This window comes from Canis lupus, chromosome 30 (assembly GCF_048164855.1).
Source record: "Canis lupus baileyi chromosome 30, mCanLup2.hap1, whole genome shotgun sequence".
Classification (NCBI taxonomy): domain Eukaryota; kingdom Metazoa; phylum Chordata; class Mammalia; order Carnivora; family Canidae; genus Canis; species Canis lupus.
Genome location: NC_132867.1, coordinates 40,124,668 through 40,140,457, shown reverse-complemented (window position 1 = coordinate 40,140,457; position 15,790 = coordinate 40,124,668). Strand labels below are relative to the sequence as shown.

The following is a 15,790-nucleotide window of genomic DNA, read 5'->3' as shown; positions in this document are numbered from 1 at the left end:
GGGCCCTCATCTGCTCTCCGCAGCCCCTGCCTACGGGGGCGTTCCACTGGGTGGGGACAGAGGTGGACACACTTTGCCCTGAGAGGGGCCCAGGACACGCTGAAGCCCATGGGCCCTTCCCCAACCCTCGGGGTCGGGCCCAGGGCAAGGCAAGGCACTCCACGTCACAGCCGCTCTGTTGGAGCGCAGGGCTGGTCGGCGAGGACCCCAGGGGGACCGGATGAGACAGGACTGGACCCCTGTTCCAGCTCCGACCACTGCTTAGAGGACACTGTCTCTTTTCTGGGTCTCTTTTCACAAATGGCCACGGACGAGGGGGACTTGAACCAGCAGAAATGCATTCTCTCACAGCCAGGAGGCCAGACCTCTGAAATCCAGGGGTGGCCTGGGCCGGCCTCCCTCTGAAGCCTCCGGGCAGGGTCCTTCCTGCCGTGTCGGGCTCCCAGGGCTCCTGGTGCTCCTTGCCTCGTGGCCACGTCCCCACATCTCTGCTGCCCTCCTCCCATGGCCTCCTCCCCATGCCTCTGGGTGTCCTCTCCTCTCTCAGAGGGACCCCAGTCACTGAATGTAGCGCCTGCCCAACTCCCATCTGGCCACATTTTAACTAATCATGCCTGCAGAGACTTTTCCCAAATAAAGTCTTTTTCTAAGGTTCTGGGTGGACAGGAATTTTAGGGGACTCCTTTACCCCATGACAGTGACCTCTGGCCGACATGCTACTTACTCTTCACAGGCCTCAGTGTCTTCATTTTAAGAATAGGGCATGCGAGACCCATTTTTTTGGGGGGGTTGCAAAGCATAAGAGAGGTGCCGTGCCTGTTCTGGGGCCAAGGGCAGGGCTGGATGAGACCGCGCTGTCCTCTGGAGGCAAGGAGGTCAAAGAGCCATCACTTGACTCTTGTTTCTATAAAAGACGCCAATCTGCAAAGGCTCAGGGTAAGCTGATAATCATGCAGCAAATAGGACCCCAGAGTCCAGAGGCCAGGCTCCAAGTGGAAATCCAGGATGCAGGGACCTCCTCACATGGCCAGATCTGCGTCCAGGCACATCTGAAACCAGGGGTCACGACACTGAGCACCTCCGTGTGCCAGGACCGACGGGGAGCTCCACAGAAACAGGCGGTGATGTTTGAAGGCCCAGAGGCCTCGCCACCGTGCAGAGAGACAGGAGCGACTCCAGGGGCTGATGTGGCCCGAGGAAGCCCTAGCGCTGACCAGAGACTCGGGAGGAGCTCTCGTCCTCTGAGGTCCCTCCTGCGGGTCCCGCCAGAGCCCGACTCCCCACCAGCACAGGTCCAGGGGGGGATGGGAGGGATGCAGATGCTCCCAGTGAATCTAGACCGTCCTTCCCCAAGAGGTGAAGGAGAAAAGACTCGCTCCTCCCTAAACATTAGCAACAACCACCTAGGACTTGCGTTTTCCACACAGCACTGGCCCCAGGAGGGTATCTGCCCAAGGTGGGTGTGGGGCTGGGGGTGGCCCCGATCCCCCAACATGGGCACCCGCCTGCAATCCACCGTCTTCATGTGGCCACTCGAAGCCCCTGGAGGGACAGTTGCCCAGGCAGCTGGAACGTGCCAAATGCTTGCAAAAACCACACTGATGGAGACAAAGGTATTCCCACTTAGGGAAAAGGTGTCCACGGGGTCTCAGAGTCTGCGTTCCTTTTGAGGGCCGTCCCGGCTCATTAGGTTTAGCTCCGGCTGAACTGTTCAGCCTCAGACTAAGGCCCCGTCCGAGGAGCTGGCTGCAAAGGGAGCGGTGGGGGTGGAATCGTCCCCGACCAGGGCGCATGTGTGCAAGCGAGGAGCAGCTTGCACCCCTTCCCTGCAGCTGGGCTTCTGCCCCAGGAGCAAGCACGGCCCCGGACACAGAGTGATGGGTCCCTATTAACCGTGCTCCTCGTGTGCACCTGGCCAGGGTCGCCACCCACCTGCTAAGACAGATGCTTCCGTGGCGAACATCATGGCGAATTCCCGGATGACGTCCGCAGGGCTGTCGCTCACGAAGAAGCCTAGATAGCTGATGGAAGAGTAGAGGACCAGAGGGACCGTCGGGGGGAAGGAACCCAGGATCCTGTCTCCAGCTTTCTTTAGAGCCTCATACAGACATTCCACCTTGTGGTCTTCACACTGAGGGAGAAGAGAGACAGAGGACGTGCGACGGTTAGCGTAGTTGATAAGAAACCAGGCAGCCAACTGGGCCTGTTTTGGGTCACGATGCCGGAATATGACTTATCCAACATCTCATCCAACTGTTTGGGGTCATGGAGATTTGTTCTACACCCGGTGCTCAGTTTCTTTCTTTCTTTTCCTTTCTTTTTATTTTTTTTTTTTAAGATTTTATTTATTTATTCATGATAGACACAGAGAGAGAGAGAGAGGCAGAGACACAGGCAGAGGGAGAAGCAGGCTCCTTGCAGGGAGCCCGATGTGGGACTCGATCCCGGGTCTCCAGGATCACGCCCTGGGCTGAAGGCAGGTGCTAAACCACTGAGCCCCCCAGGGATCCTGCGGTGCTCAGTTTCTTAGACATTCACGTCAAATTCCTTTTGGAATGGAATATCCTTTAAGTGTCTAGGCTGGAAGTCTCTTGTCACCCTCGCTAACTCCCTTCCCTCTGTGTCATGTCTAGTCGACCCACAGCTGTGGTCAACCCACATGTGGCATCATGTGGCCTCTGGAGGTTTCCCTGAACCACGGGCATGCAGTGCTCAGAGCTCATGGCGAGGACGGCAGTGGCCGAAGCCCCCGGCATCCGGCCACACTCCCGCAGTGGCCGAGCCCGTCACGGCCCCTGACGCTGGTTTCCATGGAGGTGACTCGGGGCCCCCAGGCTCCCTGTCAGCCCTCTGTCCTTCTCCTTCCTTCACAGGTGCTTCTCCCCAAATAAATCTCTTGCAATCGCACTTGGGGTCGCACGTCTAACTCCACCTCGGGGTCTGCTCCTTGGGAGAGCGTGAACCAATGCAGGCTCCCAACCGGTCTCCCCGCTGCCCCCCAATTCACTGCACACATTTTAGCCTGACCGCTCTACCTAATGCTGTGTCCCTGCCATGCCACCCCCCACCCCAAAGCGGCAGGTGCGCCCCCGGTCACCTGCAGAGTTCTGTCTACACCCGCTCAGCCTGAGTGCCAGCTCTGTCCAAGCCACTTCCTGGGCTTGGAGACCTTCCTCCATGTGGAAGACTCACGTGAAGCCACAGTGAACCCCAGACCCGTGCCCTCCCACTCCCCACCCCCACCCCGGCAGGAAATCAGCGCCAGCCCTGCTCTTCCCTCTGAATTTCCCACGGCTCCTTTCATCCTCTGAGGAGTCAACCACCTTCTAGTTTTCATATGCATTTTTACGTCCCTTCGTCTGCCTATTGCATCTCTGCGGCCCTCGCGGGGCCTGGGAAAGCGCGTGATGCGTGGAGGGTATAACCTTGAACCTGAGTGTGCACACTGTGATCACGCGGCCGCAGGTACATGGTCTGGAAGCGCCGAGTCGGACTGAAGCAGAGCTGCGGTGGGACCTCTGCCCGTGGAGGCTGAATGTTTTCCTTCTGCAGCATCAAGGGCAGAGACCCAGTCCCTCTGGCACCCATCTGCCAGGAAGGGCGCCCGGCCAGCCGAGGCGGCGTTGGACGTGGGCCGGGGGTTAGTGGGACGGCCGACGTGGGAAGGGGAGGGTGTGTGTGCGCATATCTAAGTCGTGTCTGTGTGGACGTGTGGGTGCCGGGTGCTGGGTGCAGCCCCGGGGGCTTGGGAAGAGGAGCTGGAGGCCCGGGTGCCCCCCCCCGCCCGGCTGCCGCGATGAAGCACGCCCGTTTCTGAGGCTGTTTTCATCGCTGCCTTTGGCTGCCTTCTTCCCCTGATGAGCTCCCAGGACAAGCCGGAAAGGAGTTTCTGACCGGCACAAGTGCTGTTGCTGGAGGGTGACCAGCTCACCCCAGTTTGCCCGGGATTTTCCTAGTTTTGGCACCGAAAAGCTCTGTGCCTTGGGACCGCGTCCCCCCAGCTCCCGGGGTGGGGGGAGGTGTGCTGGGAACAGCCCGTGCAGAGGCTTGCAGCCCCTTCCCATGCACGCTGTGGAGCCTGGGACGGACTCGTCCTTGGGCCTCGTGGGATTCCTGAATTGGGTGGAACCCTAAGAGCCTGGGGACAGCAGAGGGGGGCCGGCCGGGGTGTGTCCTCCCCTGGTTCCTCTGGTGGGGAGCCACAGAGGAAGTGGCAGCCTGTCCCTCCCCGCCTCCCTCCCTCTCGTGCCTGCGTCTTCTCCTCTGAGCCGGCCCAGGTCCCTCTTGCCCTCCCGGGACCCCCGTGAGGCTGCCTGTTGGACCGTTTTCTGAGTCAGGGCCGGTTCCTGAAGCAGGGAAAGTCCTGCATCCGTGACGGGCCAGCAGTGAAAGTTCTCCAGCTCATCCAGCCCACGGTTCTGAAACACCTGCTCCGAGGCCCTGTGCTAGTCTGAGGGCACGGAAGCAAGGGCAGCATCTACCTTCTCGGGAGGGATTCAGTCTCGTGAGGGGTGCAGGGCGGCACCAGACACATGGGCGGAGCCGTGGACAGTGCCACCAGAGATACTAGCAAACAGGTGGGTGGTGGGAGCGCAGAGGGTGGTGGGGGAGACAACCGGAGGGGGGATAAGTGAGCGGGGCTCTGAGGGATGCATAGGAGTCGCCCAGCTGAGGCCGAGGAGAAACGTGAAGGGTGTCCCACACCAGGAGGCCCGCTGGTGTGACAACTGCAGCCCCCACCTCCCACACCGGTGACAACTGATCACGTGGCTCCCCTGGGTCACATCCAGCGTCGCTGGACATCACGGGGAAGTGCCTCCGGCGGCGTGTCGGTGAGCACTAGGGGCTCGCGGGCCCGACTCACCGTGAAGAAGTCACAGAGCGTGATGTGCGGGAAGACCTCGTGAGCCCGGTTCTTGGCGCACTGGCGCTTGCTGTCTTTCCAGAACTCTTCGAGTTTCTCCAGCAGGGGCCCCGTGGGGCAGAGGAAAAGAGCGTACTCCTGGGGGATGGGATCGTCCAGAGAAGGGTCATTGCGATGACAGCGCAGCCTGCAAGAGAACAGGCCGCTTTCAGCCGGCGCCCCGACGGCAGGGCCGTCCCCGCGTGGAGAGGGCAGCGAGCAGAAGAGGCCGCGCTGTGCACGGGCGGTGTCCACGCTGCACAAAGTCACTGCCGGCCCCTCTCGGCAAGGCTCAGCGGGCCCGGGGCCGGTGTGGCCGCGGAGCAGCGCTGGGTCCCCCTCCACCCCGTCCCCCCGGGGCTCTGCCCCACGTTAGTGTGATTCCCGGGCCAAAGACAAAGACAGTGAGAGAAGGTGACCTGGTCTTCAGACCATCTCTGGGGAGCCAGCTATCTCGGTAGTGGTGGAAAAAATTTTTTTAAAAGATTTTATTTATTCATTTGAAAGAGAGAGACAGAAAGAGCCCAAGCAGGGGGAGAAGCAGACAGAGAAGGAGCAGCAGACTCCCCGCCGAGCTGGGAGCCCAACGTGGGGCTCGAGCCCAGGACCCTGAGATCACGACCTGAACCGAAGGCAGACGCTTACCCATCTGGGCCACCCAGGCGCCCCAGAGTTGAAAAAAATCTGTAGAAAACACTCACACTTCATTTTATCTGACTTCAAACTGAGTGTAAAAGTCAAAACTCCAAAAAAAAAAAAAAAAAAACCCTAAAAACCCAAAACATAGACAAAACATAGGTAGCTATTATATATTTTCCTCTGTATTCAGAAGGTTATTTTAAGGACAAGGAGAAATGTTATACGACCTCAAATTCAAGCTCATTCTCACTGATGGAAGAAACAAGAATGAAGACAACCACAAGGCGTCATTTTCTCGCCCGTCAGATGAGAACGATGTGTTTGAAACGAAAAAAAAAAAAAAAAAAAGGTTATGCTCAACTGTGTCAAAGGTGCAGCGGGTTCGTGCAACGTCTGTACAAAAGCAAATTGCCAGGAGGCGCCAAGAGCTTTCGGATACCCTTCCCGTCCAAACCGACAATTCCGCTTCCAGAAATTTCTCCAAAGGCGAAAACAAGTAACACGGCACATCTGACGTGCTTTATGGCAGGGTTATTTGTAACAGGTGAAAGACGCAGAGACGAGATAAGTGACAGTAGGTTTATTTATCATCTGTTCACTGGGAGTCATGGTTTTTTTTATTTTTTTATTTTTTAAATTTTTTTTGGGGGGGGAGTCATGGTTTTGAAGAATTTCTGGGGATGCAGGGAAGTGTCCGAGTTATTTTTTGTTTGTTTTTTTTTTTTTTTTTTGTTTGGTTGGTTTTTAATGGATTTAATAGGTGCCAGTAAACCGTAATGACCAGTGGCATTGTACACATTCTTTTTCTATGTATTTTTTTAAATTGGAGTTTGATTTGCCAGCGCGGATGGAACTGGAGGGTACCCACCCACCCGAGTTGTAATCCTGAGTTTAGCGGGCGGCCCGCAGCCCCTTGAGGCAGGAGCTGTGCTGGAGGGAGTCGCCCTAAGAGTGAAACACCATCAGAGGGCGCTCTGACCCTTCATCCTGAGCACTCCCTCCCATGTAGATGCATCCTTCCCCATCCTTCCCCATCCTTCCCCATCCTTCCCCATCCTTCCCCATCCTTCCTTCCCCATCATTCCCCATCCTAGCCCCAACCTTCTCCACCCTAGCCCCAACTTTCCCCATCCTTCCCCGATGAGCCCGGATAAGCCAGAAAGGAATCTCTGACTGTCACAAATGCTGTTGCTGGGGGGTGACCGGTTTCTCCCAGAAACTTAAGCAACGAACCCATAGATGACACTTGGCGCGTGTTTTATATAAACCATTAGCCATTGCTTAACTCATGCTGCAGATTGCTGGGGCCACGCCAGGGTCCTGCAGATTTATCCATGCTGATGGGTGGGCACCCGGCTAAGGGAGTCCGAGCGACCCTTCCAAGGGCCCTGCGAGCTCCTCCCCCGTGTGCGAGGTATCTTACTCATCCATTCCACTGGTCAGATGCTTAAATTGGTTTCTTTTTGCCCAATTTCATAGCACGGGAATCGCGAGCTTTGTCTAGGTCCCTAAGGCACAGACCTGGCCGTGGAAGTGCCGGCTGGGCCGCCGCGTGGATCACACCGGGACTGCAGCCAGGGCAGGGAGAGACCGCCCCTTGTCTTCACCCACGTGGACGCTTGAAGTTGCCTTTGGGTTCTACTGGCATCTTACTTGGCACTTCCCCTGATTGGCTAGGGTTGGCCCACTCCAGGTGGAGCCTAGGGGACCCCACCGTCTCCCCGGTGCCTCGGTGGGACTTGTGGTCTGCGCAGCTGAGTTGGAACTAGAAGGAAGCCACCACGGCCCTCGAGGCTGTGGGTTTCATTTGAAATTCAAATTTGGCAACTGACTTTAGACTTAGCCCAGCCCGGAGGATTCTGGGCATTTCCCTTTGTCTGGTAGAGGGATTGCCTATCCTGCCACTGGCCTAGCGTTTTGGGGTGAAGAAGGGGATTTCCAGGGAGGACATGCTGGCCACTCAAAGCCCCACAATCAGTGGTTGCCATCCTGCTCCGGGAGGGTGCCCCAGTGGGTCAAGGCCTGGGTTTTATTGTTTGATTTTCACTGCGGTTTTCCAGAGCAGAGCGTGAGGGGACTTCCCACCTAGGGACAGAGTGACGGCAGCATGGCACTTTCAGGCGGGCCTGGGGGTTCAGGAGTGGGGTGATCGCAGAGCACAAAGCCGAGGCCTGCAGGAGTGGGCGGCTTGCAGGCTGGCTGACGGATAGCAGAGCCCCCTGGAACCCCGAGTTCCACCCCCGGCCCCCCCCCCCACCTGGCACCTGAGGCCTCAGAGGGCATCCAGGACCAACCAGTAAACTCTCTCCCCATCATAGGTAGCCTGAGACAGTGGCAACCTCTATTTTCTATCTTTCCTATTTACTCAACAGATCGCGTGGATTTCTTTCTTCCTTGAGAGTCACGTTTGGATAAACTCAGATTTTTAAGTGCAGAAAGGCTTGTTCACAGTTTGATCTCTCTCCTCTGTCTCCCATTTTAAATGCGGGTTCTTTTTCTTCCTTCCCTTTGGTGCCTGGCCGCCCGGCGTGTGTGGGGTGCTGCCCGTGGCCACCCCGCCGAGCTCTCAGAGCCAAGTACTCAGCACCCCTGCGGAGACTGCCCTACTCACCAATCTGATGCCTCTTCCGCTGTCTTTCTTCCAGTGGCTGCCAACGCCTTCAGCCTGCAGGAGAGCAGAACGAGAGGAGCATTCAGGGGCGCCCGGGGGGCTCAGCGGTGGAGCGGCTGCCTTCGGCCCAGGGCGTGATCCCCGGGGTCGAGGATGGGGTCCCACATCGGGCTCCCTGTGTGGAGCCTGCTTCTCCCTCTGCCTGTGACTCTGCCTCTCTCTCTCTCTCTCTCTCATGAATAAATAAATAAAAAAAATCTTAAAAAAAAAAAAAAGAAAGAGAGGAGCATTCAAGAGCCCTGGCTTCCATTCTCTGGGGAAGCAGAGGAGAGGCAGGGGCAGCCCTGCAGCACAGGACACCTGTGTGTGTGTGTGTGTGTGTGTGTGTGTGTGTGTGTAGGGGGTGCCCACGAGGGCCTGGACTGCTACACTTTGCAGCTGGGTGCACTGCCCAGGCCTCAGTCTCCATGTGGCATCACTGTGATTTCTGAAAACGCCAACCTGCTCACACCTCCTCTGCTCATTCTCCTTCAGGGGCTCCCACTCCCGTCCTGGGCACCGGCTCCCACCACACCTGCCATCTTGCCAGCCCCTCCACCCTGCGCTAAAGCCAGGGGACCCCACTCTTGCATCCTCAGGTTGGCTGTGAAGGGCCAAATCCCTGGCCTGCACACGCGCCCTCCTACCAAAATGCAGCCCCGTGCCAACATGCCCTCGGAGAAATGACCCCGATCCTTCCAAGCATGGCTCACATGCCCTTCCTCCAGGGAAACGTCCCCAACCACACGTTCAGTCACTGGGCTTCATCTCTATAAACCTGCGTCTGTTTGCCTCCTCCACCAGCCTGCAAGGTCCGTGAGGTCCAACGGTGTCGTACTCGCCATTATAACCCAGGATGTATAGACACTGAATTAAATTTAGCTGAATGGGACCAAATTGGATGGGATGGAATAGGGCTAAGGTAACTCGCTCAGGAGTTCAGCCTGGAAGTAGCTGGAGTTGAAGAGCAAACCGACAGGGTGCTGTCCTGTGCTGCTGTTGGCGAATGCCCACGGGGATGATACTAGACCACAAGGAATTCTGAGCCTGAGTCCCCATCCAACGTCAGTAGCGTAATAAGGGATGGGGTTTAGTGGGGCCAAGAGTGGGGTCCTGCCCCGCCACTGCCTGTGCTCTCTGGCTTCCGTGTCCCTGGCTGGGGTCTGGCACATGGTTCCACTGCTGATTTCAACCAGTGTCTTATCAACATAAAGGTGACAACGTTCTGAGTTGGGTTAGAAAAGAAAAGAGTGCAGCTTCCAAGCGATTTCAGCCAATTTCAGGGTTTTGTTATAATGTTTAGGGAAACTTTGGTCCCTTCTCCAATCCAAAGTCACTTAAAGGGACTTCTGATGCATTTTCCCACGTGAATCAGCCTGAGAAAAATTAGGACCGCATGTCCCTATCATAGCTTGTTTTTTTTTGGGGGGGACTTCTCTCTCTGACACAGTGGCTCCTAAGGTTAACATTTTCTATATGGGAACCTTTGCCTTGGGTAAGCAGGACTGGGTCAACACAGTTCTGGCACCTTCTTAACCATCTCTTTCAATGATCAGACAATGAAGAGATTTCCCCTACAGATAAATGGTTTCTTGGCATCATTTAGAAATACATTCCTGTTGGTAGTTCTTTCAACAGCTCCCCTCCACTTAGAGTTTAAGGTACCCCGGGTGTCATCTCAGTCACTGAACTGCAGAGAGGATACAACCCAGGCCCAAGCTCCTCCAAATCCTAAAGATGGGGGTGCCCCAGTAGCACACGGTTCCCAAGTTTTACAAATTTCAGGATCCCTCTACCAACCAACCAGCCAGCCAGCCAGCCCAGTTTGTCTTTAAAGAGCAAAGAACATGTCATTTATAAAAAGTAGAAAAGGGCCTTATTTTGCGACAGTATCTAACACTGCGAGATGCCCCTCTCCGGCAGGAAGTAAGTGCTCTGAGCTGCCTGTAGTTCTGCAGCACAGGCCAGAAGGGTTGAGACACACACCCAGGGGCCAGCGGCGGGACAGTACTCACGCGGTGTGTGCCGGGAAGCCCATTCCCAGCAGGGTGTCCAGGAGTGAGGGGGTGCTGCGGCCCTTGTGCTTGTTGGAGACCTTTGCGTAGAGCTGAGTCTCCCCCGCTGCCATCTCTTCCTGCCTCTGTGGACAGAAATGAATAGATAAAACCAGAGAGAGAGAAAGAGACAGGCGAGGCTGTCTGAGGGTGTCAAGAAAAACCTCAAGCCCTTTTGATCTTTCTGACAAAAGCTAATATCCTGTTTGCATGAGATGTTGGTTTTCAGAATTCTTTTTTTTCGGGGTGCTGGGGGGTATAGCATCCACTAGCCCTGTTTCCACATGAGGTTTAAGGTCCAGAGGTCCAACACACTTACCAGAAGAGCAAAGATTGGAAAGACCGACAATACTAAATTTTGACAGGCTGTGGAATAATTGGAACTCTTATTCGTTGCTCAGCCATTTTGGATAACATTTGGACAGTTTCTTATATAGTTCAGCATAAATTTGCTATATGACTGATTTATTCTTAGCTGTCTCCCAAGGAGAAATGAAAATGTGTGACCATGATTTGTATATGAATGTTCGTAATAGCTTTATTCACAGGAGACCAAAACCAGAATCCAAATAAATATTCCAAATAAATCCAAATAAATTTATTTAAATAAATAAATCCAAATTTAAATAAATAAATAATCCAAATAAATCCACTGGTGAATGCATACATAAATTATGGTGTATTTGATCAATGATTTAGCCCTCATTGATGACAAATACACACTACTGTTTCATGAGACAGCATGGATGAATTCAAGCAGTATTATTTTGATTAAAAGAAGCCAGAATCAAGATAATACACACTGTATGATTCTATTTCAATGAAATTCTATTTTTAAAAAGATTTTATTTATTTACTCATGAGAGAGAAGGCAGAGGGAGAAGCAGGCTCCAGACAGGGATCCTAATGTGGGACTTGATCCCAGGACCCCAGGATCATGCCTTGAGCTGAAGGCAGACGCTCAACCTCTGAGCCATCCAGAGGTCCCTTACAAGAAATTCTAAAATGAGGTAAAACTAAACTATAGAGATAGAAAACAGATAAGTTGCTGCCTGAGGCCAAGTTCTGAGGGAGTTTTGGGGGTGGTGGAAATGTTCTATATCCTGATATGGGTGTACAGTTCTTCAAAATTGACTAAATCAAACACTCATATTGGGTGCATTTTAAAGTGTGTAAACTAAGCTTCAATAAAATTTATTTTTAGAAAGGAAAGGGAAGGAATACTTAGAACAATCATAACAGTGTGCTAATTTTCAACAAAAACAAGCCTGCTGGGATTTTGTTGGGGATTATATTGAATCTATAGGTCAGTTTTAATAATATCAAGTCTTCGGAGCACCTGGGTGGCTCAGTGGTTGAGCATCTGCCTTTGGATCAGGTCGTAATCCCAGGGTCCTGAGATCGAGTCCCGCATCAGGTTCCCTACGTGGAGCCTGCTTCTCCCTCTGCCTGTGTCTCTGCCTCTCTCTCTGTATCTCTTATGAATAAATAAATACAATCTAAAAACAAAACCAAAAAAACAATATCGAGTCTTCCATTCCATGAACATGGTATATCTCTCTATTTACTTTCTCTCAGTAGTGTTTTGTAGTTTCACAGTCTTGTATTTCTGTCATTAAGTTTATTTCTATGTGTTGCTATAGCTTAAAAATAATTTCTATTTCCATTTGTTGCTGATATATAGAAATGCAATTGATTCTTATATATTGACATCATAGCCCTCTTGGCACAGTGGGCAGTGCATCAGTCTCATATATATTGACATCACATCCAATAATCTGGCCGAGATCACTTATTAACTCTATTATTTTGTAGATTCTTTTTGATTTTCTTTTTTTTTTAAATATATTTTTTTTAATTTTTATTTATTTGTGATAGTCACAGAGAGAGAGAGAGAGAATGAGGCAGAGACACAGGCAGAGGGTGAAGCAGGCTCCATGCACCGGGACCCTGACGTGGGATTCGATCCCGGGTCTCCAGGATCGCGCCCTGGGCCAAAGGCAGGCGCCAAACCGCTGCGCCACCCAGGGATCCCCTCTTTTTGATTTTCTATGTACATCATCATGTGCTCTTCAAATAATGTCAGGTTCTCCTTTCCTTTCCAATAATTGTGAGCTTTATTTCCTCTCCTTGCCATATAGTGACAAAGGCCTCCAGTGCCATGTTGGATAAAAGTTTATGATAGGTACCCTTTATCAGATTGAATAATTTTTTTCACTACTAATTCACTGAAGTGTTTTAAAAAAATAATGGGTATTGAATTTTATCAAAAGCTTTTTCTGCATCTATTGAGATGATCATAGTGTTTTCCTTCTTATTCAGTGAATGAGGTAGCTTATGCCAGTGGGCTTTTGAATGTTAAATCAATCTTGTGTTTCTAAGATAAAACCTTGGTAATTATATGTTATGTTTTATATATATTAATGTGTTAATACTTTGTTTAGAATTTTTTGCTCTGTGTTTGTGAATTAGCTTGGCCTGTTGTTTTCCTTTCTTATAATTTCCTTCTCAGGTTTTGGTGTCAGTAGAGTGATCAGCTCATTTTGGTATTCTTGAGACTTCCTGGTTACAGCACGGTAAGATCTCCTTCCAGGACACCCCTCAGCCTTTGGCAAATGAGGACAGTTGGTCTCCCTAAGAGTCAAGTGTTATTCTGACCTCAGATATGAATTGGGAAATATTTCCTCTTCCCTGATTCTCTGAGTTTTTGTAAGATTGGTATAACTTTTTGCTTTAATGTTCAAAAAAGATTTGTCAGTAGAGTCTCCTGGGCCTAGAATTTTCTTGGAAAGTTTTAAACTATAGATTTAATTAATTTAACAGCTACAGGAGTATTCTTCTTGTGTCGGTTTCATTAAGTTGTTTTTCAAGGAACTTGATCATTTTTTCTAAGTTGTTAAATTTCCTGGCATAGAGTTGCCAGATTTTCTTTCAATTCTGTTGCATAATTTTCTGTGTAGAAGTCTTGCATATTAGTTGTTGTTAGGTATTTGATAATTTTTGATGCCACTGTAAGTTATCTTTTTAAAATGTCATATTCATACTCTTTGTTGCTGGTAATTCAAATGCTATTGATTCACATTATTTTACATTTGAACTTATATCTAAATGTCTTGTTTGACTTGCTTATTAATTCTAATAATTAATCTCTAGAATTTAAAAAATAATTCTAGATACAAAAAGAATTGTGTCTATAAATAATATTTTTATTTATTTTTTACCAGTACATATTCTTTACTTTAAAATTTTTTCTTTCTCTTTTTTCTTTCTTTCTTTTTTCTTTCTCTTCTTTTTTCTCCTCCTCTTCTTTCTTCTTCCCTTTTTCTCCTTCTTCTTCCTCTTCCTTTTCCTCTTCTTCTTTTATTGCACTGGCTTGGACTCCAAATGTTGAACAGAAATGGTATATATCTATATAGTGCATGTCCTTGTGGTGTTCTCCATTTCAGAGTAAAATGCTTCCATATTTCATCTTTAAATGTAAGTTTATTGTGTTTTTAAATATCTTTTTCTTTGAGGAATTAAAAAAATGAAATAATTTCATAACCAAATGAATTAAATATCTTAAAATTGAAAGCCTCAAAATATAAAACGCATGTTACCTAGAAGAAAAAAAAGTAGATTTTGGGTCTGAGATACAGCCTCTACTCAAATACATCTTTCTTTTCTCAATAGTAAACCACTTTTGGAGCAGTTGTGCTTATAAGATATTAAAATATGAATTTTAAAAAAAATCTTATTTAGCAAACCAGAAAATGCCAAATCATCTCTTTTCCTTATTTTTAAAAGTTATCTCCCAAGACCATCAGTGACAGATGAAAGTTTTTTAAGTTGCACTTTTTCCTGTGGGTGATGCCCAAAGCTTCCTGCTCTCACTAATGGGATCAAGGTGGAGACTGAGACCATGCTTGGAACTCAATCTGTGTGCAAGTAGTTATGAAAACTTCACAGCTCCTAGAGGACCCATCAGGGTAAGGTGCCCCTCAGATCTCCAAGCCAAGACCATGCAAGACACTGCCTTGGTGAATATCAGATGCCAGCCCTAGATATGCTGATTTCTATTTCTTTAAAGTTTTATTTTGAGATTGATGGAATTGATTTGTAGGTAAATTTTCTGAGAGGCTACTATATGGTGGTGGAAGTTTAACCACCATGATCGGTCATCTGCTACAACCTGGCAAATTGACCTCATTTGACACACAAGCCAAGATACTAACATGGTAATATATTAATATGACATATGTGAATTCATGATTGCTTCTGGTCTTCTTCATGTCTACTCAGTATTGTTCCACCACCTTAGTTTATGATCAGCTCATCTATATACCTAGAGCCTCATCACACACTCATCACAGTGCCAGGGGCTTTGAGAATACATTCTAGACTGCCCTCTGAGATTGGTAATCCACCAGAGCACCACCTACAGCACTGTGGTGCAAACAAAGGAATATCCCTGTCTTTGAGGGCAAATGTTTGTTCCAGAACTAGAGAGAGTAGTTAGGAAAGATGTAAAGGAAGGGTGTAGGAGCTTGAAGGATTCCTGGTCTTAAATCCAAAAACATTGAGAGGTGTGTGGGCAGGTGCTGGGAGGCAGGAAAACGAGACTGAGTTAAATCACAATTGGCTGAATATATCTCTCTGGCTATTGTTGCCATTGGCAAATCCTGCCAACTCTATCTTTAAAATCATTTCCAAATCCAGCTTTTGCTCTCTATTTGTACCACCAGCATCTTGGTCTAAGTCACCGCCATTATGGCCCCGGTTTTCAGTAGCGTCCTCCTGCCTTTCTGTGAATTCACCTCTGTCGCTACACTGTACACATGCATAGATCCAACTTTGCCCTATTCAGCTCTTTGGTGGCTTTCCATCACATAAAAACCAAACCAGCGTCCTTCCAGTGGCGCAGGTCTTCCATGATCTGCCGATCTCCAAGCACATAGGCTTTCTGGGGCTCCCCAAACATCCGCAGCTCATGTTCTCCAGGCCTTTGGAGTCTATGGTCTTGTGCTTGGAACAATCTCTCCTCTTAACTCATAAGACCTACTTTATCCCACCACTGAGGTTTCCACTAAAATACCACTCTTTCCTAGAAGTCTTCCTCCACCACCCTGTCTGATCACTTGCTGATCCCTCTCCTTCATCTCTTTCCAGCATTTGTCATCAGCTGAGACCACAGGTGAGTGCTTTGTCCCCTCTGCCATCCGCTCTGAGTCTAGATGCCTGGCTCATGGCAGATGGCCCATAAATATTTGGTGAATAAAAGAATGCATGATTCACATCTAGCTCTACTCCACTAGACTTCCAAAGGGGCTCAGTCCCCTGCCCATGGCAGCAGGGCTATGTTCTCTCCTGATAAAACATCTTAAAGCTGTATTGTGTGCAGAAACCCCTTGAGACGTAGAGGCCCCTCACCGAATGGAGTGTGAAGTGTCTCTATAGAGTGCTCACTGTGAGAACACCTTCAGGTTCCCTCCCTTTTGTCTGCAGAGCAGCTGTGAGTCTAAACTCAGACTCAGTCACATGGAAGGATAGAAACCCCTGCCAAAG

At 50.2% G+C, this 15,790-nt stretch overlaps 1 protein-coding gene across 2 annotated transcripts in view; it reads right to left on the bottom strand.

Moving 5' to 3' along the window:
- The window catches only part of UBASH3A (ubiquitin associated and SH3 domain containing A), a 42,630-nt gene extending 32,252 nt beyond the window's left edge, over positions 1-10,378 (bottom strand). For both annotated transcript variants that reach the window (XM_072807074.1, XM_072807075.1), the window contains exons 1-4: positions 10,208-10,378; positions 8,154-8,207; positions 4,865-5,051; positions 1,933-2,131 (exon numbers count right to left, since the gene is read on the bottom strand). In XM_072807074.1, the coding sequence (XP_072663175.1) occupies positions 1,933-2,131; positions 4,865-5,051; positions 8,154-8,207; positions 10,208-10,320 (553 nt within the window). In that variant the 5' untranslated portion in view covers positions 10,321-10,378. The remainder of the gene's footprint in view (positions 1-1,932; positions 2,132-4,864; positions 5,052-8,153; positions 8,208-10,207) is intronic.
- Positions 10,379-15,790: the final 5,412 nt, after the last annotated feature.